Here is a 24,371-nt window from a genome sequence, read left to right on the forward strand (position 1 = left end):
CTATTAAAAACCGATGTTAAAAATGTTACAGTAGCGAATGGTGAATCGTGTGCTGGTCTGGGTATCCTTCGAGTACCAGTTAGACTAAGGGAGGTGGTAAAAATCATCGACATTTTAGATGTTCCTAAATTAAGTCAGTTGGGATGGAATTTTGGACTAAGATGGGGATTTACGGGCAAATGAGTGGAAATTTTCGGTTGAAGGTGATGAGCAAATACAATAGGCACGGTAGACATCTTGAAATCTCGACAGAATTTGGACAAGGACCAGAAACTTGAGCTGGGGTCGTCGAGAGGGTACCAGAAGATTTCGGTTGAACATACAAGATAATATAGAACCAATTAAACAGAGCTGTTACCCGGGATGTCCAGCCTGGTTAAAAGAAATCGACGTGGAATGTTGGACAAAGGTGCAATCGAACCATCGACGAGTCCTTGGAGCAGCCCAAGGAAGGACGGTTCGTGGAGATTTTGTGTAGAATGATGAAATCATCAAAATTTAAATGGAATTAAGAACGGTCAAAACCTGGATGGTGTCAGCTCCAATATTATCCTGCCCAGACCACACAAACAATTCGTTATCCAGACGGATGCAAGTTCCTTTGGCATAGGGGCCGTTTTGAGTCAGGATTACAAGGGGGAAGGGAAAAAAGTAAAAAAGTATTTATCCAATTCTCTTACTATGCAAGAACGGAAGTACTCCACAAAGGAGTGTTTAACGGTACTGTGGAATACCGAGAAAGTTCGACCCTGTATTGAAGGTAATCACAGGCCATTGGTCCCTACTGTGGCTGATGAACTGGAAAGAAACTTCTGGTAGGCTTGGTCGTTGGATTCTTCGTTTCCAAAGAACCCGTTATAAGGGTTGTACCGTATTGGTGATGGTCGATCCGTTTAGTAAGTTCTTTGAGTACCCAAGTAATATCGTAGAAAAGTCTGCTTAGAAATGTCTAAAAAAAACTGCATTATTTATTCTCCATCATCATAGAAATATTTTTGAAGATCTTACCTATTTGGTAAGAGGTTAGTAGGAAATGATGGTCGAATTCTGACTGTGAAGCTTAGACACTTCTTCTTGTAGCATTCAATATCCGTGCCTAAGATTTCTTTTTAACAAGATTCAAAAAGAATTATATTGAAAATCCAAGATTTAGTAAACGAGTCCACTATCAAAAATGTGGAAAAGGAACATATGTTCGCCTTTTTGAGTTACGTATACTACGCAGTTCGTAGGTGATTTCATTCGAGTTGCTCAATAGTATCTTGCCTCATTATTTTTAATTAATGCTGTTTCTGTAACAACAAATTATTCGAACTTAGTCTTAATGTCATCGATACTTCTAGCATTTCTGGTTTTTCATTCAGACCACTCTGCTCTACCTCATTGCGAAACGAGTTCAATCATTTTACGGCATTCCGCGCGGCGAGGTCCTAAATCACAATTTTCATTTTCATTCAGAAACTCGTACGTATTAGTTCCGTTTTTTTCGCCGCGCTTTGTCGCGAAATAATTGTACGTATTTATTAAACAATAAAATGTTTATTAGACACATCTAGCGCATTTTACACTTATCTATAAAATTTTACGCGGTGATTTTTGCGAGCAATACTCACAAACGACTAAGTGGTAATACGTGTTTGGTTAGTATGAAATGTAAAATGCTCGCATACAGTTAAACGAAACGAACTTAAAACCTGTACGTCCAAAGAAAGGCGACAAATTTACAAGCACGTCGAGATTCCGCGCGCCGATTAAGGAAGACATGAGAATTAGCACCTTGATCCATCCCGGAAAAGTGTCAAACAAAACACGGAATTAGGGGCACTTACACTATTTTGTATAAACAGTAATGAAGACAGATTTTCGTAATGGAAAGTAATTTTTATGCATTTTTTTTAACAGCTACAATGGGGTGTATAGAAGATTTAGGTGGCTCTTGGAGACTCTACAAGTTATTTTCCCTAAAAGTCATCCTCTTAATAAGGGTCTTAAAAATCTCCTCCAGGGTCGAATTTCAAACGGTCTTAAAAACTAAGGCTCTTAAAAAGCTTTTAAAAATTTAGCCGTCTAAAAAGAGTACCATACATACATGCATACCTTGTATTTCCGGTTAGCTCGAAAACAAACCAATAAATTCAATATTTTTCAAAAATTTTGCACATGTAACAAATTAATTTAAAAAAATGGGGGAAGGGCAATTTCACTTGAAACCTTTCAGAAAACTTTTCTTTCTTTAGGTATTTGGAAAAACATGAGACATTAGAAGGGAAATTATTGGGAAATCTGTCATCTTACGAAATTTTTCTGAAATTTATATAAACTATTAGAAATTAATAGGTAATTAATATTTATTGCCCAGGATTTATTTATATTAATTGACCTTTTGGCAAATTTTCCATGAAATTTAAAAGAAAGATTTTTCGGAATGCTCCTAGACATTTTGGATAACGGTGGCTGTCGAAAGTTCTTTTTAAAAAACCTGTTCGTGGAAACACTGCCCTTCTGAGAGCGTCTCGTAAAAAATTTTTACTAAAACTTGCAATAAACGGTTCAGAAAAGTCTTCTTGAAAACATTTTTCTGAACGCCCCAAAAACAATACAAATTGTATCTTTCCGCCCAATCATTCCAAAGATGTGAATTTCGAGTGGTCTGCGATTTTACGAATATATGGAAAATTTAAAAATATTAATAATGAATAGGTACATTTTTGCTCAGGATTTATTGATAACAAATTTAAGTGTACCCGAAGGCCAATTTCATCATATTTCAAAAATTCAAGTACCTACATGTGACAAATGAATTAGGTATGTATGAAAAATTTTATAAAAAGATATTTTACAATAAATTATCCTCAACATTTTTACAGCATACATGGAAACCTTCTAAAACAACCTGTTCGTAGTAGATTTCTTTTATAAAAAAATTTGCGTTCAAAGTTTTATAAAATATTTGATAAATCTCTCGGATACAATACAAATTGTTCCTTTCCGCCCAATACTTTGCATGGTGCAATTTTGGGAGGTTTGATGAAATTTCGAAAAGGGAAGGGGCATTTGTCAGAAACTTCTGTTTCCCAAACTCTAAAATTTCCGAATATTATTCAATTTTTCTCAACGTCCATAATTTTGTATAAACCTCCTTAGGTCTGTGAATAAATTTTCTTGGAAAACATGGTATGCTCACTAAAACAATTTCTATTTTTGGAATATTCCTAAATTTTATTAGGAACCTTTCCAAAAAAAAACCATCATTTGCAATGATTTGGACAGTGCCCCACAGGAACTTCACTAGAAGTCTTTTTGTAAAACTTCTTAGGCAAAGAAATCTTCCAGTCATCAAGTACTTCTTCCTTTAGAAAAGATGTTTTCCAGGGATCAGAACTATTCGTCATTTATACTTGAAAACGGTGACATAAATAATTTTCATTTAAAATTGAGATATTAGCAAAGAGAAAAATATTTTGCTTCTTTTTTAAAAAACAATAAAGGACTTAATTACTTAATTAAACGAGGACTTTTCAAGGTTAATCGGTTACGTAACGCAATTAAAGATTAGAACGCGATTCAGAAAACCGTTTAGAATAGGTAATGGGAGATTGGCTCGTCCGAAGCAGGCTGGCTTGTAGAGAAAATCTTCAAGGGTTCGCAGTATGGAAGTGCATCCGCCACGTAAGTGTTTCACTGTACTACTAAAAACTGTGTAAAAACTTATGTCCAGATTGTTACGGGGCGAGACACACCCAGACGATGCTGCTCGTTTGCCTAATGGCGCTATCGTTCGGAATGAGAGCCAATTTATCGGTTGGGATTGTTGCGATGACCGATCCAGAGGCCAGTCCCAATCCAGACGTTCCTGTAAGTCATATTCTTCCCCCCATGAAACTGAACTTCGTAAGCCTTTAGACGTTTGTATGGCGCGACCAAAGCGTAATCATGTCATCGTTCTACTGGGGTTACCTGATCACGCACTTTGTGGCTGGGCCACTGGCGAAAAACTACGGCCCCAAGCTGTTTCTAATTCTAACCACTGCGATCGGATCCTTGGCCTCGATTGCTCTACCATTTGTCGCGCATTTCGGCTCGTGGGCGGTTATAGCGTGCAGAGTCGTCCAGGGTCTCGCCCAAGGATTTATTTTTCCGAGCGTTCACTGCCTCCTCTCCAAGTGGGTGCCTCCACTGGAACGCGCGCGGCTCGGCGCTTTTGTGTACACCGGTAAGTGGGAGATTCTCAACAAGTGGGACGTTAAGACTTTTAGGTGGACCTTTTGGTAGTGTAATATCCATGCCGTTTTCTGGGTGGATCTCTGGAACGTGGCTGGGATGGCCGTACGCCTTTTACATTTATGGTGCCGTCGGGCTCGCGTGGACGATTGTGTGGGTCATTCTCGGACGAAATAGTCCGTCCGATCACAAAGGGATTAACCCCCAGGAAAAGGAGTACATCGAAGTGAGCTTGGGACAAATCCAAAGGAGCACCGTACGTGTTTGCACTTTGAAAAAAGTGAATAGTGTGTTTTTTAGCCCCCTCCAACTCCTTGGAAGCAGATACTGACCTCGCTACCTGTTTGGGCGCTAATTCTAGTCCACTCGGGGCACAGCTGGGGTTTCACCACGCTCCTGACCAATATACCCACATTCATGGCTAACGTTCTACATTTCGATATCAAGAGTGTAAGTCCAGCATAGACGGCGGTCTTGGTGCATGTTTAAATTGCAGAATGGGTTGCTATCGGCGGGCCCATACCTCGCGTTGTGGGCGTGGAGTTTAGTGTTTAGCTCCATGACCGACTTCGTCATAACACGCCGATACTTGACCACGGGAACGGCTCGCAAAGTCGCCAACACCATTGGTAAATATTCTCCCACCAAACAACGATATAATTCAATCTTGTAGGTCTGTGTGGACCGGCCGCGGCGCTAGTGGCACTAGGTCTTCTCAGTAGCTCACAGGCTGACATCACATCCACCATTCTCACCCTTCTCTTCGTCGCCGTTGGTATTAACGGTAGCGCTTATAGTGGGTACAGCGTAAATCACATGGATCTTTCCCCTAATCACGCCGGAACGCTTATAGGGCTAAGTAACGGAATTTCCAACATATTTTCCATCATCGGTCCGCTTCTGTTGCAATTCATTGTTACCGAACAGGTGCGCTTACCTTCAAAATTCGCGCAGAAATTACTAGATTTTGTTGTAGGATAACCCCATGCAGTGGGCCGTTATTTTCTACGTTGCTTCGGCGATTTACGTAGCGGTGACCGTTATTTTTGACATATTTGCATCCGGCGAGCAACAACCTTGGAATGACGAACCAGGATCTAAACCTAAACCTGTCGCGGTTCTCGATTCTGCCTAGGTTAACGTATTGTGTATTCATACGAATAAAATGTACGTGTACTGGGGGGTATTGCATGCCCCTCGGTAGTACGTCCCCTCGCAGAACGTGAGCTAATTACGACGGCCTTCTTTTTCACACCCAAAATGTCCCTAGTTCAATCGTCCTTTTTCCGAAATGTGTAGGGCAAGTGCTATGGTGCAGTAATACTCGTTTGGGCAAAAACGTGGAACCGGGGGATCTCAGGTATAGAATACACTCAGCCAAGGAAAACATGAGGAGCTTTTCTCTCAATCATTTGTTTACTCATACGAATCCAGTCTACGTATACTGGGGGATATTCCATACCCCCCAGTACTACGTTCTCTCGCAAAACGTAAATCCCTGAGGACCGCTTTCCTTTCCACACCCAACATGCCCCTAGTTCAATAAGTAGTTGCACTAAGGGGGAGTTTTCTAAAAAAATTCTTGGGGTTTTGTTCGAACACTTTTTTCCGAGTTAATCTTTCGAAGGGACGAATATTCCTGAGGGAGAGAATTTTTGCGGGCGGAGTGAAGTTTCCGTATTGTCAAAGAAATACAAAAGCGCGTTTTATTACCCCCAAACCTTGAGAAGTGTTGCTTTAAACTCATTAGGAGCAAGTTCCCGGTGAGCTGGTATTCCAGCGGTTCCAGGGCGAATCTACTGATGGCTTTCCTGTGAGTGGTGGATTTACGGGAACGAACTTTAATTTTACCACAGAAGCGAAGAGAACTTCCGAGTACAATGCGCTTATTTCAAAATCAACTTTATTCATCTCGATCCTTTGGACCAATGCTTTTCAAACATACATTTTCTAATAAAGTTCTGGATGAGCGAATATTCTAGCAGAAACGAAAATTTGGTAGGTGAGTGCCGTTTTTGAGCGTATTATTGGAAAGACAGTCAGTCTTTATAACTGTAAAGTTCTTGTGATCGAACAAACGCGTATTAAGAGGTTGTCGTCGTGATACAATAGTGTTTTAAGGTCGAATTAAAGAAGTGAAGTTTACGAAGAAGTAATTGTTTCTCAGTACCCGTTAAATCAAAGAGCCATGTTTTACATCATTACTTACAACGAACCTAGTGTCGTCCAAATCGAGATTGAAGTGCTATAATTAAAGTCTAGGAGTCGCGAAGCATGGTGTTTTGTGTTAGTGTGTCTGTTTGAAAATCGTTTATTAACATTTGAAGATAATTGAGACTTCTTTTAATTAATTTGTTCTATCGATCGCTTGTTGCATGTTATTCTGACCTTGAGTGCCTGTTTTTCTTTCAAATTGTTTGATTGTTTTAAGTCGAATAGATTTGTTCATCTGTAAATGGTTGGTTTTGTGAATAATCGAGCTCAAATTACGACCTAGAAGAGTATTCATACTAAATTTTTCTATTTCATACCCAGAATTTCATCAGGTATTAATTGAAAAAATTTTAATTAACTCTTTTTTGGAGGCGGTTAAGGCTGCTGCATAAAATTTAATATCAAGATTTTCCCAGCAGCAGATTCTGGACGTGCCCTAGCAAAATTTTTGTTTAGATTCCTAAAAAATTCCTTCTCAATGTTTAGAGGTGCTCTAAACTCCTTTGGAGCAAGCTCCAGCTGTGATCACCTTGAATGTCCCGAGATGAGGGTACTTGGCTGCCAGTTTTTTCGTGAGCGATTTTTTTTACAAAAGCCGAAAGAAGCTCTGGGATTTAATAGATAGTTCCAAGGGAGAGTTTTGTAGGACAATATGTAGGGAAGGGGGGCACGAAATTATCTAAGAGTGAGTTTTCTTGACGGTGAATATTCCTGAGAATTTTCTTATTTCCAATATTTGGAGCTGTTCGGTACTCCTTTGGAGCAAGTGCTTGCTTTTCTAAGGAAACTCTAGGGGTGGGTAGTTGTTCCAGGGGTGTGTTTTTTAAGGACTTCTGGAGGCTCGTTATTTATTAATCGAAAGTTTTTGTATAGGAGCAACTGAGGAACGCATATGTTCTGGGAACAAACACCTAGGGGAGGGGGAGGAGGTTCTATTGGGAACATATTGGGAATCATCCGACAGCGAATATCTCGATGGTGAAATGGCCGGGAAGAAAACTCTTGTAAGAGAAAATTTCTGACGCGAATTTACCGGAGAGAACTTTAATTTGACTGCAGATAGTTCTGAGGAAATAGCACTTCTTTTAAGGGCGACTTTTTTGCATCTAGAGCTTTTTTGAACATATATGGTGCACGTTTCTGGTGGTGATTCCAGGAGGTGAATTTCTCTACGCCTACTAACATTCGAAGTCCTTATGGTTCCCCGAATACTGTCTCCCCCGATTGCGCCTTACCTCTCCCTCTCAAATGCCAAATCGCATCTTCACGTGGTACAATATGTTTTCACTGACGAGGATATGGCAACAGAGGGATTTCCGGAATAAGAAGTCAACCAACGACACCAGGACAGGATTGCCAGAAGACAATGTTCTTGAACTAAAATTGAAAAGAGTAAAGGAACGGGATCTGGTAAAATTAAGGGAGATGGATAAAGAATATATAGGAAGGGCAATGGGCATTCAAATGAAAATGGAGGCTACTGTAACGAAGAGTCATGAAACTACAAAAGACAAATTGAAGAGCATGAAGAAGTGACGAAAGAGGTGAAATGATTGAAAAGATGGAATTAAGAAGGAAGTATAAGCGGCCAAGTACCGAAGAGGGAAGAAATAGATACCGAGGACTGGAAAATGAGTTAAGAAGAGAAACTCAAAGGGCGAGGGAGCAATGGCTGCTAAATGTATGCAAGGAGATAGAAGAGTTCGATCTAATAGAAAACCAAACGAGGAAGATCTGTAAGTCAGCGCCGTGGACCTCTGGAAAAGGCACTCGATTATTTGAAATACCAAAAAACTGAAATTTGAAGGGTGTTGATTGGAGAGAAAGAAGCAACTTGTACATGAAGCAGGAGGTGGCACTGAAGGTGACTGAACGGTTTGGAATAAGAAGAGGAGGCAGGGATGTTGTCTATCATCAACCTTATTTAATATCTACATGGAGGATATCGTGAGTAAGCGCTGGGAAAGGATTAAAGCGGGTAGGTTCACCAAGATATATTGAATTGCCAGCATTGCAAGAACGAATTTTATGCACTAATTTCGGCGTCTAAACGGCAAAAGACATTCCCTTGCCCATATGACTGTTAGGTACAGATTCAGATTCATTATAGCTGGAACAGGCCCAAATTCCCCTGTTTCCCTGACCTTTCAAAAACGGCGGCGCTCCTATGAAAAAATTTACTCATCAACCGGTCCGCGTTTGCTTCATTACTCATTCCAGCAACCAATCATAGAACTTTCAAATGTGACAACAACAAATAGAAATGCGTCGATTGAATAATGAAACCCAATTTGGTCAACATTTACGTTGAAATGATACTCTTTCCATTTAAGCGTGAGTCATTAATAAATTTCAGGTCCTCCTTTTTTCAGTATCGACTGATTTATTTATAAATCTTCGGGTTGACGAACCTTTACTGTAATATGAAGGTATATTTTTGGGTATGCGGTCCCCTTTGCGAAAACGTCTAGGAACAAAAATACGGAACCTGTCGCATCGATGTTTAGTTTAGTAGAGGAAAAAAAAGATCCGAGCAAAACGAGCGTGATGAAGCAGAAGACGCCGCCTCGCCATCGACGGGCACACCAGTGAAGAATATGTGGAGCGGATACTAAGCTGTTAAACCAGCTTATTGAGATGAATTTCTTTTAAGATCTTACCGGAAATTCCAACGAACGCAACTTGTGCAAAGTGAATTTTAAGAACGTTCGCACAAAGTGGAAGAAGGTAAATGTCAAGGCGAGTGTGATTGAGTGAATGGCAATTAATAAACAATTCCAAAAGATGAGATGTTAATCTTTTCAGCAATGGTTAAGTTAATATATAATTGTCAGCAGCTCGTGAAATCGACATGCACCGCGGGCCGGATTGCAACATCTTTCTTTAGACTATTATTAATAAAGCCAAGCTATTGTTTCTATTCACCTGAAGCGTTGAGTCATACTGAATGTGAATCAGAAGTCTTAAAGGAAGCGATTTTTGACCAATTCCGTCGAGTTTGCTTTCACTTTTTTATGTACTAATTTTTGCAACCTGAAATTTGCATTTAGGGCGTCGTCCAAAGTTAAGAGATTTGAGTTTCTCAACCTCAGGCCCTAAAGCAAAACGACGGTTTTTCGATATAACTTTTTTTGATATTGAAAATCTCCAACATACTAGGGGCCGTTTTAATATTCCCTTAGTGGGCTGCTTTGAATTTTGATGCAATTTTTCATTATGCTGTTTTTTAATCACATATGCCTGGTAACTTGTGTGGCAATTTATCACGGGATGATGATCCCCGTCTAGGGCGCCATGTTGACGTGATCACTTCAGATGTCGTTGAAAAAACCAAATGCATATTTTCATACTGGATTAAAGATGTTATTGAAACGGTGTTCAACAGCATATTGAAAAATAAAATTTTGTTGTTGTTCTAGTCCGGGGATATAAACGACCCCTCGTACCTGCTTCTAGGTGAAGCGCTTCTGATGGGGACTCGGAAAATGCGGGTTCTACTTACCCCCAGAATTATTTCTTGGGGTAGCAACTTTAGAAAAAATTACAAAATCGAAGAGAAATCAGACTTATTCAGAGAAGAAACGAAATTTCGATCCTTAGCTTATTTGAAAAAAATATCCAACGTTTTTGTACCAACCCTATTATTTTCGTTGTTGAATGTGCCCTTTATAATTTTGTGAAACGAGTCGTATTTCTGAAAATCCTACTTCTAGGTGCACACACACTTCTTCCAGTACTGTTTCGAGATTCAACCTCCTCCTTCGAAAGAAAGCAATCTACATACATACTTTCCATTTGTGATCAGTGCATGGTTAAAGGGGGCACATTTTTTCAAATAGCAACCACTAATTTTTATTACACGTTCTTTAAGAATACACTTTTTTGGATATAGCAGCACAAAAAACTTATATTACATAATCAAGTTTAAGAGAAAAACTCAAATTAAGAAAAATAGTTTGTTAATTAATATCATAATTTTACTAGTTTGATCAGGTTTTTTTATGTTGTGCTCTCCATTAAAACTAGTGACCCTCTTAGTTCTATTGACGCCTGGATAGACGCACGCCACTGTAAAAACTTTGTAGGCATATAGATTTACTTAAACTTGTTAAATGATTTTTGATACAAAAAAATGCTTTCAAATAAAATTATTTAATCAACACTTCCAAAAAATAACTCTTTGACCATGCAGAAGTACGCCACTGACTACAAATTTTAAAATACGTATATTAGTAGCAAACATTTTATAAGTATGGATACCATAAAAAGTTTCATTTAAATAAACGATGTTTTAAAGTTCCTGACAAAATGTTCACCATGTATATGGTAGATACAGAGTCCAATGGGGAGTAAATAAATGTCAAATCGTGACAACACGAAAATTTACCCCCCCCCCCCCTACATTCGCCTTCAAAAATTCGCTCTCAACAGAATTTGCACCAAACTATTATATATTCGTATCTAGAACAGTAGCTCATAGAAAGTAACTACGGTGTGTAGATCTCCTTTCTGTCTCTGTAAAAAATTCGCTCACACGAAAAGTCCTCTAAAAGTAATCTCGCGCCTATGTGCCCAAAAAATATTCGCTCATTAAGGAAAAGTCGCCACAGCTGGAATGCGTGCTCATCAGGAACTTGATCCAAAGGAGTTTCTAACAGGTGCTAGAAACCCCTTACCCTTGCGTATACAAATTCACTGAGGGGGTTGTAATTTTAGTGGTCGACTGCCGCTACTAATAATATTATTTTTCTATAATTTGTAAATCTATTTATTTTCTTTTAAATTAAATGGTAATTATTATTCCGCTAATACTCATTTAATTTTAAAGCTCAGCGAGTGTGCGCCGACAACCCCAAATTCGTCGCAGAGGTTCATAAGAAATCCTTTAGTTTCGGATTCAAATAAAAGCCTTCCCTGTTTAAGGAAATGATAATAGACTTTATACTGGATATGTGGATTTTGCACCTACCAATTTTTCTTCTGCCATTGCAACAATTCATTGAATGGACGGTGTGCTATATTTTTTAACGGAAATTTTCTTTACAAACTGATTTTTATAAGCAAACGTCAAGTGACATTTCCATGGTAATCACGGAGTTACAAATAAGCAGACCGCTTAATTAGACAATAAAACGTCAATATGATTTTAAATTTATTTCCCTTATTTTAAATTATATTGCAGGTATAATTAAAAAATACTATAAGAAACGCGTGTGTTATTAGGCTTTAAAGCACTTGCAACGATTAAACCACCCTCTTATCCACTTGTCTCTTAATATACTATTGTTTGATTGATTTATTTTGCTTCGCATTCAAATAAAATCCTTTGCTGTTTACAAATTACGCATTTTCTAAGAAAATTGTCACACATAGCAGTCTCTTTCTGAGGGGGTTGTAACTTTAGTGGTGCATTAGACATTTTGTTTCTTTGATTGATTATACTTTTTACTATTGACACTGGGACATAAAACTTTTCTAATGTTGGAACCACCATTTCGTAAAAGTATCGCGAATCTTGTAAAAAGGATGCCATTTTTTGGAACTCTGGACAGAGCTCTTGATATAAGTTTAAAAGTCATATTCAATATTTCATCGTTTTATTAACCATCATTTCCGTAAGAGAAATATGTGAGAATTGAATTAAATGTCTACGTCCAATTACAGAGTGACTCGCACGAGGACCCCCAGCATGCTTTTTAGAGGTTTGGAGAATTAATGAAGGATCACAGTTAAAACGTGCCTTACTATTATCGATATTGTGTTATCTAGACATCCTTAGAATATTTCCAAGAACTATTCATTTCAAAAATATTTACTAAAGTTTCAGAGACACAAAGAAGAGATGGTAGTTTCCAGGACTCTTTCTAGAAAGACTATAAAATCAAACTTCTACCATGTTTGTCTAAATTTCAAATTTTCAAAATATACTTACAAAATTGTCGATGTTTCCAAAACTGCGGAAACTCTACCGAATCATTTAACAATTTTTTGCGAAGTACATATGCCTGAAACTATCTAGTAACAAATTGCCTATATATTTCCCAAAATTACGGATCCTCCAAGGGGTCTAGTAATATTTTCTTGAAATACTTCTAAAAATGATATTTAAGTGAATCTCTAGTAAACCCCTATAGAATTTTGAGAAGAAAATTTCTAAAAAAGAAACGGTTTGGAGGAGGAGATTCTAGGGGGTGGAATAATTCCTAAACATGATCCTAAGAATAGTTGTAGCGCGGTTTCTAGTAATTCACTCTTAATATCTTCAAATGCACCTTAAAAAGATACTTCGAAACAATAAATCGCCAAGAGCCCCCGAGATCATTAATAAATTTCAAAAAATTGTATGCGGTGGATTAAAAAAAATCAGCACAATTGCCAGTTTATCAAAAAAGAAAATTTCTAAAAAGGAAAAGGTTTCGAGGGGAGATTCTAGGAGGTGGAATGATCCCTAAACATGATCCTAAGAATAGTTGTAGCGCGGCTTCTAGTAATTCACTCTTAATATCTTTAAATGCATCTTAAAAAGATATTTGGAAACAATAAATCGTCAAGAGTCCCCGATATCATTAATACATTTCAAAAAATTGTCTGTGGTGGATTTAAAAAATCAGCACATTTGCCAGTTTATCAAAAAAGAAAATTTCTAAAAAGGAAAAGGTTTCGAGGGGCGATTCTAGGAGGTGGAATGATTCCTAAACATGATCCTAAGAATAGTTGTAGCGCGGTTTCTAGTAATTCACTCTTAATATCTTTAAATGAATCTTAAAAATATATTTCGAAACAATAAATCGTCAAGAGCCCCCGACATCATTAATACATTTCAAAAAATTGTCTGTGGTGGATTTAAAAAATCAGCACAATTGCCAGTTTATCAAAAAAGAAAATTTCTAAAAAGGAAAAGGTTTCGAGGGGCGATTCTAGGAGGTGGAATGATTCCTAAACATGATCCTAAGAATAGTTGTAGCGCGGTTTCTAGTAATTCACTCTTAATATCTTCAAATGCATCTTAAAAAGATATTTCGAAACAATAAATCGCCAAGAGCCCCCGACATCATTCATAAATTTCAAAAATTGTCTGTGGTGGATTTAAAAATCAGCACAATTGCCAGTTTATCAAAAAAGAAAATTTCTAAAAAGGAAAAGGTTTCGAGGGGCGATTCTAGGAGGTGGAATAATTCCTAAACATGATCCTAAGAATAGTTGTAGCGCGGTTTCTAGTAATTCACTCTTAATATCTTCAAATGCATCTTAAAAAGATATTTCGAAACAATAAATCGCCAAGAGCCCCCGATATCATTCATAAATTTCAAAAATTGTCTGTGGTGGATTTAAAAATCAGCACAATTGCCAGTTTATCAAAAAAGAAAATTTCTAAAAAGGAAAAGGTTTCGAGGGGAGATTCTAGGAGGTGGAATGATTCCTAAACATGATCCTAAGAATAGTTGTAGCGCGGTTTCTAGTAATTCACTCTTAATATCTTTAAATGCATCTTAAAAAGATATTTGGAAACAATAAATCGTCAAGAGTCCCCGATATCATTAATACATTTCAAAAAATTGTCTGTGGTGGATTTAAAAAATCAGCACATTTGCCAGTTTATCAAAAAAGAAAATTTCTAAAAAGGAAAAGGTTTCGAGGGGCGATTCTAGGAGGTGGAATAATTCCTAAACATGATCCTAAGAATAGTTGTAGCGCGGTTTCTAGTAATTCACTCTTAATATCTTCAAATGCATCTTAAAAAGATATTTCGAAACAATAAATCGCCAAGAGCCCCCGATATCATTCATAAATTTCAAAAATTGTCTGTGGTGGATTTAAAAATCAGCACAATTGCCAGTTTATCAAAAAAGAAAATTTCTAAAAAGGAAAAGGTTTCGAAGGGCGATTCGAGGAGGTGGAATAATTCCTAAACATGATCCTAAGAATAGTTGTCGAGCGCTTTCTAGTCATTCACTCTTAATATCTTCAAATGCATCTTAAAAAGATATTTCGAAATAATAAATCGCCAAGAGCCCCCGACATCATTAATAAATTTCAAAAAATTGTCTGTGGTGGATTTAAAAAATCAGCACAATTACCAGTTTATCAAAAAAGAAAATTTCTAAAAAGGAAAAGGTTTCGAGGGGCGATTCTAGGAGGTGGAATGATTCCTAAACATGATCCTAAGAATAGTTGTAGTGCGGCCTCTAGTAATTCACTCTTAATATCTTTAAATGCATCTTAAAAAGATATTTGGAAACAATAAATCGTCCCCGATATCATTAATACATTTCAAAAAATTGTCTATAGTCTTGTCTGTGGTAGATTGAAAAAAATCAACACAATTTCCAGTTTCCTAAAAAATTGGTACGCAACAGTTACTTGACAAGCATTCTACAGGGAGCCCTAAACTAACCAGTGCAGTTTTGAAGGGCGACTACTTCCGTTGTAGTGAAGAGGGCAACCTGGGGAGGGAACTGTGTCCGGTCACTCACCCCACACTGGTTTGTAGTGTACAGCATCGTGGCTTCACCGTTTTCACGTTTTTTTAAAGTGGTCGTTCTTCACCTCCACCTGTGGTGGCCGCATGATACAAAGAATCTTTGTATCATGGGGTGGCCGGCGAGATCTTCGAATTTGAGCGAAAACCACATGTAATAATGAAAGATCGACCGCAAATGGCGGACTAAGACTCAAAATGGGGTGAGTGACCGGGAAACAATGGCTTCTCACCCAGATTCTTCTCTACTTCACAGCGGATGTAGTCACTCATGAAAACTGCACTGCTTGTGTTTGCCGCACCCTGTATCAAAATTGCTAGTGTCCTAAAAAATTGCTATAAAAATATTAAAATTTCCGGACACTCGGATTTCGTTAACACATATTTCTGACAATATGCCTTAGAAGGTTTATAAGAAAGTTTCTAAGGAAATGATGGATGAACAAGAGTTTTAGGGACACGTCTAAAAATGTCTCGAAATAGAATTGTAATCCAGTTTTAAAAAAAAATTCCAAATGTCCAAATTTGAAGGTTTCTAAAATCCTCTTGAGTGATTTGGTGCCCTACAAAAGTTTCTTTTCGCTGCGCATGAGAAGCTAAAAAAATGATTAATTTCAAACTAACGAGGAGGGTGGCCTGTGGACTATTTAAGTAAATTCCGAGGTAAATTGAATAAAAGAAGTAAAAATATGTGATTTAAGTAGGTAAAAGTGAACACCCTGCTCAATATGAATGAGAATAATCAATTAGATCGAATTAAAAAAATCTCAATTTCTAAATATATCGAGGGGTGACATTTTTATGTGCAGTTGCCGGGTTGCTTGGACATTATTTAAACAAATTCAATCAAAGTCGCGGACTATAGCCGAAACTACGTGAGCCCAATGGGTTTAGAGAAGCCAAAAAAAGATCAGATGGAATCACTTTGATTCCATGGAAGTTGGGACAGCATTTGGTATGGGATGGAAGGTGCTGATACCCTGGCTAAATCCTACCTACATTTAACATCACGGAAGGCTGGAAAGGCAGTGCGAATTCGAGTACATAAATCTCGACATAAATGATACAAAATTAAAGTATCATTTCAGACACTCTTTTTGATTTCATACCATTGCCTTTGAGATTTTTGGTTCTTCGGGGGCCACTGCCAATGAGTTTATTAGTGAAATTGGCGTCATAATTCGCATATAACTAATGAAACAAGATCCAGGAATTATTTAATTCAATGAATCGGATATGATTATCTGTCTGTTGATTTGTTTAAGATGACGAATGGTAAAGCGAACATGCATAACGTTATGTAATAACGACCTACTGAAGATTTCGTAAGGTTAATTGTGTCAATAGCCAATCTTTGCAATTCGACTTGTTCCAAGTCGAATTTAATTACATCGAATTATTCGTCAACCCGGATCTTTCTTCGTAGGTACTTTTACTCGTTTGTGCCGTCATTTTGATCTTGTTTTTCGTCTAGGTAGACAATAACAATGTTAGATGGTCTCCATTAATTGGAAATATGCAAATCCCCCAACCCATCGTCATAAATTCGCATGGTGGTGCACAATGGATTGCTAGCGGGAACGTACATACCAATTTATGATTGATGACATTCATCTGGTGTTCGTTACACGATGGAATACAAATTTACTAAAATCATCACCTTCATTGTTAGCTAATTACACCTACTACATTCATTTTACAATTCGCATGATATTAAACAAACTGTACATTCCATTCATGTGATGCATCGAAAAGAATTTCTTTCAAGGTAGGAGGTGGTAAACCGCTTTTTTCAACGATAATCATTTTGATGGTTGGTACGTAATTCTTTTATCTTCAAAGAGATGAAGAAAAAATGGTAAGCACTCGATCATACCGAACTGGAGGATCATCGTGTAAAACGCGCATAAATCAGCATCTTTTGTGTGTAAGAATGCGTTCAATCTTGTACATAAATTAATTGATTGCTGAAAAATTGAGATCAACCGTTAATTCCAGCGAGATGTTGTAAAAGAACATTCCTTTACTATGTATGTTGACCCTCTCACCGTAAAATGGCGCCAATTACAAGCAAACTGGCCACGTAATAATACTAATCAATCGTTACAGCTTCGGGCCTAAGTGGATTAAGGTAGCAGGAAATTGGGATTTAATCAGAAGCTAATTATCCAGCATTCACGAAATTCTCAAAAATTTGACCTCGTTATCCTTCTTGTCATTTTGTAAAACAGGTTCTGGTTCGGGGTGAAAGGGTTGAACGTACGACTAATCACTAATCCATAATACGTACTCTACATTTTACCAAGCAATTGATTTCTGTGGTCACGCTTCGGGTCTCCGTTACGGGAACTGGCATCGTCTGCACTTTACACAAATCTAATTGGATTATTCGCCAAGTGCTTCTAACCTAATTTCTCGCGGTGCACGCGAAATCGAAATTCTCCACGGACAGTATGCAAAAAACCTCACGGCGGATCGCAAACTAAAACCTGAACAACACCAAGGCACGCTTTTATCACGTTTCGATCGAAAATTCTTCGACGAATTGAGCAGCCCAAAAACATCCGATCGCTTATCGGAATTTTAGTTTAGACAAACCTAATATAGACGACCGGTGGCAAAATATTTATTTTACTCGCAAACTGGAACGCCCGAAATTATCAACAGCAGATGGTTTCCGTTTCGATCCGCAACGTCGCCCCAAATGGAATTTGGCAAGCGAAGAAGAACGACTTAATCATCGTGCCAAATCAAAAATTGAAATTCTTATCTAATATTTTGGCAGACAATCCTTGTATGTGAAGGACAGATTGATTGGCAGTTACATAATGTTATGTAGTTTAGTGACACGATTTTAGAGAAAGGTATCGTTATCCGTTGCGTTTACTAATGGCATGCCAAAGGATTAACGATTTTTTCTTGTTTTGCTGTCCTCGTTGCATGTTGAAGTTTGACGGGCAGGCTTTTGGCCCCCATCTCGCATCAAAGGCGCGTGCGGCGAGGTATTCGATTATTCAATCCACAGAAAAATTCACGAAATGTTTACTTAGCGAAAATGGTAGACCCAAAACCGTCTGGTAGGGAGGAGCTAAAACCTAAGATCTTACCGGTTACGTTACAGTCTTAGACCATATAGTACATGGACTGCTATTAGCCCTATGCTTTCAATACAAAATGGGTGGTCACGGATAGAGGGCACTGTAGTCGTGGGTATGTGAATCTCAGGGTAAACTAAGGTCGTATGAACACCACTCGGATCGCGTAAAGAGCAGTTTTCTAGTAACCGCGTAGTACGGGAAGCTTTTATATACTCTTCATTATTTGCTATACGTTCACAAATAAGAATAAGTTTGCTTTTTTTGGGATATCTAGGCGATTAATTAATTGACGTTATTTACGTGAATTTATAGGTTGACAGTCTCAAATCGTGTCTCATCGGACAACTTCGAACAGACTCGTTTACCCTGAAACTCACATACCCAGGCGATGTCCTTGACCATATTTTAGTTACAATTAGCAGTCCATGTACTATATGGTCTAAGGTTACAGTACGATAAAGTTCAGAAAGGCACAAAGAAATTGAAATAATCTAAAGCGCGTTTAGGGGACATTCTAGAGCTTACAATTATTTTCTAAAATTTCTTGATTTGGCAGACTCCACTAGGCCTTTTCTAGAATTCCCCGCCCATGTTGCATCGTATTGTGAATGAGACCAATTGTTTCCTTTAAAGATCACAGAGACGCAAGAAGATTAGTACTACAGTCAAGAGCCAAAATGAGAGCCAACGTCGAGATCAGGGTGGAAAATGGAAAAATCAAGTCAACAGTCGGATCCAGACTATCAGAGCATCACGTTCTACCCAGAAACTGTATTAGACGAAACTTACTTCCAGTCTGGCTCTGTAATTCTCCAAAAAGTTTGGACCCGGCCATTGATATTATACTACGAACTATATAACCAATGACCCCGAGATCCTAACATCATTCGAAAAGCGGCCCGAGTGACCGGATTGCATTACCAAAAAATGATGGGGGATGGGGTAGTCGCATCCCGGGGCCTTATAGTTATAACGTGTCATAAAATCATAAGCGTGATTGTTATTACCACCGTGAAAATAACCATGGCGTCATTATCATAATCGAATCAAACTTAAAGTGACAAAAAGTTCAGATACAGCGTCATAATCATAATCAATAAGGGTTAGGCTAGTCCAGGAAAAGAAGGTATTGTCGTGGCAATTTTTTCTAAAGTGAATCGATGAAAGTTTGACAATAGGTAGGAAATAGCCCTCGTAATAGCCTAAGGATCAAAATCTGTATCATGCCTGGGGGTGGTTGCCACTCCATCTCGGGGGTGGTAATTTTTTATTGTAATTTTAACACAAGAATATAGATAGAAACATTAATTCTAAGTAAAAAGTGCTCCATACATTTTTTTTTCGGAAAGTTAATACTTCTCCAGTTATTCGCGACCGAAAGTATGAGTTTTTCATAGAAAAGATCAATGTTTTTAATTGGTTATTCGCCAAAAACAAAGAAAACGAAGAAATTTAATACTTTCTCTATGACCAATACGAACCGAGTAGCTCTTGTTCGTCAAACGCTAAATTAGAGAGTGTCACAGTCAAATAACGGCAAAACTAGGCATTTTTCGAGAAAAACTTGATAATATTCATCCAACGTGGAAACGCCGCTAGCATTAGGGGCACCCTCCCAGATCATCCAGGAATGGACGAAATATTTTCATTGTGAAAATGAATCATGGCAGAAAACTCAAGTGGATACTTGTTGAGCTCTCCAAGGCTTCTACTGACGCTATACACTACTATATGCGTCCATCACATTATATTAAGATTATTGTTGTTACCTACTCATATACTCTTAGTTTAGTTTAAATTCAATAACCACTTATTTAGATATTTAAATACACGTTCCCCTATTTAAAAAAAAAATAAATGGTTTTCTTTAGTATTTAAAAAAAACATTCTTCTTTTTTTTATAAACAAACTTTAGCATAAAAATTAAGTAAGTTACGATTACGAATTTTATGAAAAACGACCTTCGCTTCAAAATAACTGCAGATACCTAGGTACGTAAAAATTGCTACAGCATCCAATTGTAGCACTTTTAATTCCAAACACTTTCCTCACCGGGAATTTTCTGTAAGACAAAAATTACGAGAGCTATAGAGGTTTAAAACGTGTATTTATAACTACCTTGTTTTAGCTCTTTAAGTTCACCCCATTTAAAGGGAAAATAGCTTTGTAGCTTTTGCAAAAACCTACAAAATGATTTTTTTAATACACTTTCTACCGACTTTCTACCATAAAAAGTAAAGGAGTTATGATTAAAAAACGAATCACATTTTTTTTTATTCTGAAAGCATAAATCGGAACTTGATTATCTACATGACCGGTATACATTTCGTATACAACACATTAGAAACTGTTATACACACTTACATCCATTCCATTCACCATATAATGTATATACAGGGCGATTCAAAAAGAGTAACACTACTTTCTTATCTGAATTTTAATTAAAGAAACAAAATAGAGTCATGAGTCCTCAATAATATTATATTAAACTTTTGAGGGTAAATACTTTTTTTTAATTATACCACAATAAGTGTTTATTTTTAAGGGTTTAAATCTCGGTTTAAATATTCTGAAATAATGTTCCAAAGCTTCTAACAATCATTACTTAACTCATCTGAACCAAATTTTACCCATATTAAGCTTTAATATGTAGTTTTATGGGTTTTGGCAAAGAGGGTTAGTTTTCACCCCTGAAAACTGAAGAGCGCCCATCGGCATAATATAGATTTTGAAGTGGAGGGTAAGTTGAACTTAATCCCAAATGTTCATGCAAATCGATGCATTTTGAAAAAATTGACAGGTTTTATAAAGCGCCCACGCGAGGAGCGAATTTTCCTAAAAATCAGGATAATTTTAAAGCAGGAAGTTATTTTCTTTTTATGTTACAATTGAAAAGTTGCGTGAAACCAAAATTTTGGATGTACCGGATGGTCCAAATTGGACACTTTCTTATGGAGACGCGCTTTATTATTGTAAGAGATAGCAAAAATCTTTCTTAGAGCACTTTTTTATGTAGAATCCATCGCGATACACAGTTTTTATACAGGGTGTGTCGTTTTGACCTTGGAAATGTTTATGTTTTCGTATATGGGTGTTATGAAGCTGAAAGGCAACGGCGACGGTTACTCGTTCGTGATTGGTAGCGTAATGAAAAGTCGCGGATACTATCGATACGATAAATAGTGATCAATCGGAAGTCCAGCCCCTTCCCAATGAATTTCCTAGCTAGGAGCCTGGATAGAGGTAAAATTAAATCGAGCATTAAATGCAAATATTACATACCTACACATATTTAAACGCATTTATTTCATTCAGTGAGTACATAATGTAGTATGGTAGTGCGATCAAAAAAGTAATATATAATGTTACGTGCTCTTTTTGGGTCAAACTTAAAATGGTAAAATCAAATTTTAAAATATTCGCATACGGAGGAAAATAAAAAAATTATTAATTTAAGAATTCCCTTAGTTAAATGATATACAGAAAGATATTTATTACAACGATTTCTTTATAATAATTGTTTAATAATCTACCGTTTTCAAAATAAGTATACGGGGCTAGACTTCATTTTTTAAGTGGAACACTCAGTTTATTTTATTCTAAAAAGGTAGTATGTTAAATTCTCTTTCCAGAAATATAACACTACGAAAAATCAAAAATATTTTCAAAAAATTAAAAAAAACGTAAGCAAATTATTTGAATTTAATCCTTTTTTAATATCACCCCTAGTGTGTTACATTTATAAAAAGAAAATTTATTTTGTAAAATATACAAGGTGTTCTATTTAATGATAAAGTAGATATAGTTAGATTATTCAGCATGTCCTTTTGTAATAAACATCTTTCCGTGTCTCTTTTAACTAAGAAAATATAAGGCCTTTCTGAGGATATCTCGTGAATTTCCGCGGATGTCCAAAGAGGTCTGGCGGATGTCGCTAAATCTAAATAGAGATTTGATGTACAAAACTTATCTGTGATTACACCCTCGGTTGTTACTATTCGTTTCTATCAAAAATCTACCCTAAAAATTATTAGTAATTTCGAGTGTAGCTTGCTTAAGAAGTGATTATGAAAAATCTGATTCAAAGCTCATTTGAAATTTTCTCAGGAGTTTTATTAGAAATCTGTACGGGCATTACCGAGCTGTGTTAGAAAATCCCCCAATGGGCTTGGAAAACTTGGAGGGGGTGCTCATACCGAAACCAAATTTTCGAAATCGTACCGAAGTGATTTACATTCGACCTAAACTCGCAGTGGAAGAAATCTTAAAATACACGGCACGAAAATCGCATTATTCAAAAGGAAAACATGGTATTTCGTTTTAAGGAGTCTTGATTTAATCACTTTTAGAAGGTCGTGTGAAAGTCTTCGTAACTTTAACTAGAAATCGTGGAATCTTCCTAGGGCTTTCTTTTTATTAAAAAGAATCATGTTGGAAAACTTATTAGGAATATCAAGAATCTCTTTGGTTTTGAGGAATCATGGTGAATATTCTTAGAAACTTCCTTTTGAAAAAAAAAGAAACTTAGGCTCAAAGTGCTTCTAAGGTGAAAAACTAAAAACGTTTTCAAGCATATTCATAGGAAGAATCGAAAGAGATTTTTGATATATTGATATATTTAATAAGTTTTCCAACATTTGCAATAAAAAGAAAGCCCTAGGAAGTAACAGAATTCCATGGTTTCTAGAAAAAAGTTGTAGGAAGACTTTCACGCGGAAATTCCATATTTTCCTTCTGAATATTGCGATTTTCGGAGAGTGCAAGGATTGTATTTACTTTTTGACTACATTTTGTCTTTCAAAACCAAAAATGAATTTTTATAAGAAACCACATGCAGTGCAAAACTCGCGGTAAAATAGTTAATATACGAGCAAATTTGGCAAATTGGGGGTCGATGTGGATCATGATTTCATATCGTTGAGGGTTAAAGTAGAGTAAGGACTCGAGTAAGGATCACATTTAGTTTTTGTTTAAATTGCGTCTCTATACGATTTGCATATTTATGGTCTTCAGAGTAAATATGCAAACCTGTTGCTAATTTCTTGCGAGTAACTTAAATTTAGAAGTATTTTTGGAAAGAGTTCCAAAAAATCAACATTTTTCAAAATCAATTCCAAGAAAAAATTCACACCTTGAAATCAAATGGCATTTTGGTATCAAGATACATTTCAAAATACTCGGATTTAGAAACATTTTCGAGAACTGAGAAATGATCCGTTTGAAAATTGATAATTTTTGACACCAATGTCAAGAACAATTCCAGCATTTGACGTAAAATGGTGAAATTTTTCTGGTTTCACATGTTCCAAAGCAACATCATGAAAAAATTGAAAACTAAGAAATTTCTCCAAATTTAAACACAAAATTCAAAATTCAGCCAAAATATAATTTAATAACAAAATTCATTCTCATTTTGGAACATTTGAAAAAAATCTAAAATTCTTGAAACCTAGGATTCGAGCAAAAAATTTATATTTTTTTGAAAATCTGGGTCAGTCATTCCTTCAGCTCCCATATTTTGACCTCGATTTTGATTGGCAAACTGAATAGCTACCAATTTTTGCAATATTTTTTCTTAATCTCAGGTATTAGGCATATCTTTTGTGGGAATTTTAAACATTCAAATTTTGAAGCTTTTTTTCAACTTTATATTTGAAATTTTGCAACGAATTTATATTTTAAAAATATACGGTCCCTAAATTTGAAATTGACAGCTGCGCATTTAAACTTCAACGTAAAATATTTTGGTTTGCAAGGTACGAAATTTTGTGTTATAGTTATCTTTGGTACAGCCTCGACTTTTCAACTTAAGATACCTTTTTGCTTAAAAATATTCACGTGCGTCCTTCAAGACCCAAATCTTTGTGTATCCAAAAGATGTTAAAGTACCAAATTATGAAATTTTGACGTAATGGGATTCTTCTTAGAAGCTCTTTAAAAATCTTTAAATCAGGATAGAAGGCAAAAAAGAGAAAATGTTTCAGAAAGACGTAGAAGATGATTTCTAGAGTGACCCATAACATTTACAAAATCTTGCTAAATGGGATTCTAAAAAAGGTTTACAATTTCTAGTCAGATTGCTATAACTAGGGAGTGACTTAAGATTTATAAGATAAACAGTTTCTGTTTTTAACAAAATGTGGGCGTTATGATCATTTAATCCGGCTTGGTAGTTAGAAATGTCTACCTAGGAACTTTATCTTCGTGGAAACCGAGGTGAGAACCTTAAAAATCTGAGAAATTTTCCAAACAGTTCCTTAGGAGGCTACACAAAAAGATTTTTTACATCCTTTTGCAATCTCAAGGTATCCTTAATTTCTTCAAACAGTTTTTCACGAATTTTCTTAGGCCCTTTGGAA

General features: G+C 36.6%; 1 protein-coding gene and 1 long non-coding RNA gene across 2 annotated transcripts in view; one reads left to right on the forward strand and one right to left on the reverse strand.

Annotated features, from left to right (window-relative positions):
- Positions 1-24,371, reverse strand: part of LOC116179846 — a 73,031-nt gene that overhangs the window by 40,510 nt on the left and 8,150 nt on the right. The window lies entirely within an intron of this gene.
- Positions 3,597-5,382, forward strand: LOC116179845 (putative inorganic phosphate cotransporter). Its single transcript, XM_031499699.1, has 8 exons — positions 3,597-3,669; positions 3,719-3,855; positions 3,904-4,213; positions 4,257-4,447; positions 4,522-4,671; positions 4,718-4,850; positions 4,895-5,148; positions 5,198-5,382. The coding sequence occupies exons 1-8, from the start codon at positions 3,651-3,653 to the stop codon at positions 5,354-5,356; spliced, it is 1,353 nt and encodes a 450-aa protein (XP_031355559.1). The 5' UTR covers positions 3,597-3,650; the 3' UTR covers positions 5,357-5,382.

The sequence above is a fragment of the Photinus pyralis genome, unplaced genomic scaffold, assembly GCF_008802855.1.
Source record: "Photinus pyralis isolate 1611_PpyrPB1 unplaced genomic scaffold, Ppyr1.3 Ppyr1.4_LG8, whole genome shotgun sequence".
NCBI classification, from domain to species: Eukaryota; Metazoa; Arthropoda; class Insecta; order Coleoptera; family Lampyridae; genus Photinus; species Photinus pyralis.

What these genes read in the sequence shown, in the direction of transcription:
- LOC116179845 (XM_031499699.1), top strand. An exon ending in AGGAAAAGGAGTACATCGAA is followed by an intron (nt 4,448 to 4,521) that starts GTGAGCTTGGGA and finishes TGTGTTTTTTAG; the next exon opens with CCCCCTCCAACTCCTTGGAA. An exon ending in CAAAGTCGCCAACACCATTG is followed by an intron (nt 4,851 to 4,894) that starts GTAAATATTCTC and finishes TCAATCTTGTAG; the next exon opens with GTCTGTGTGGACCGGCCGCG.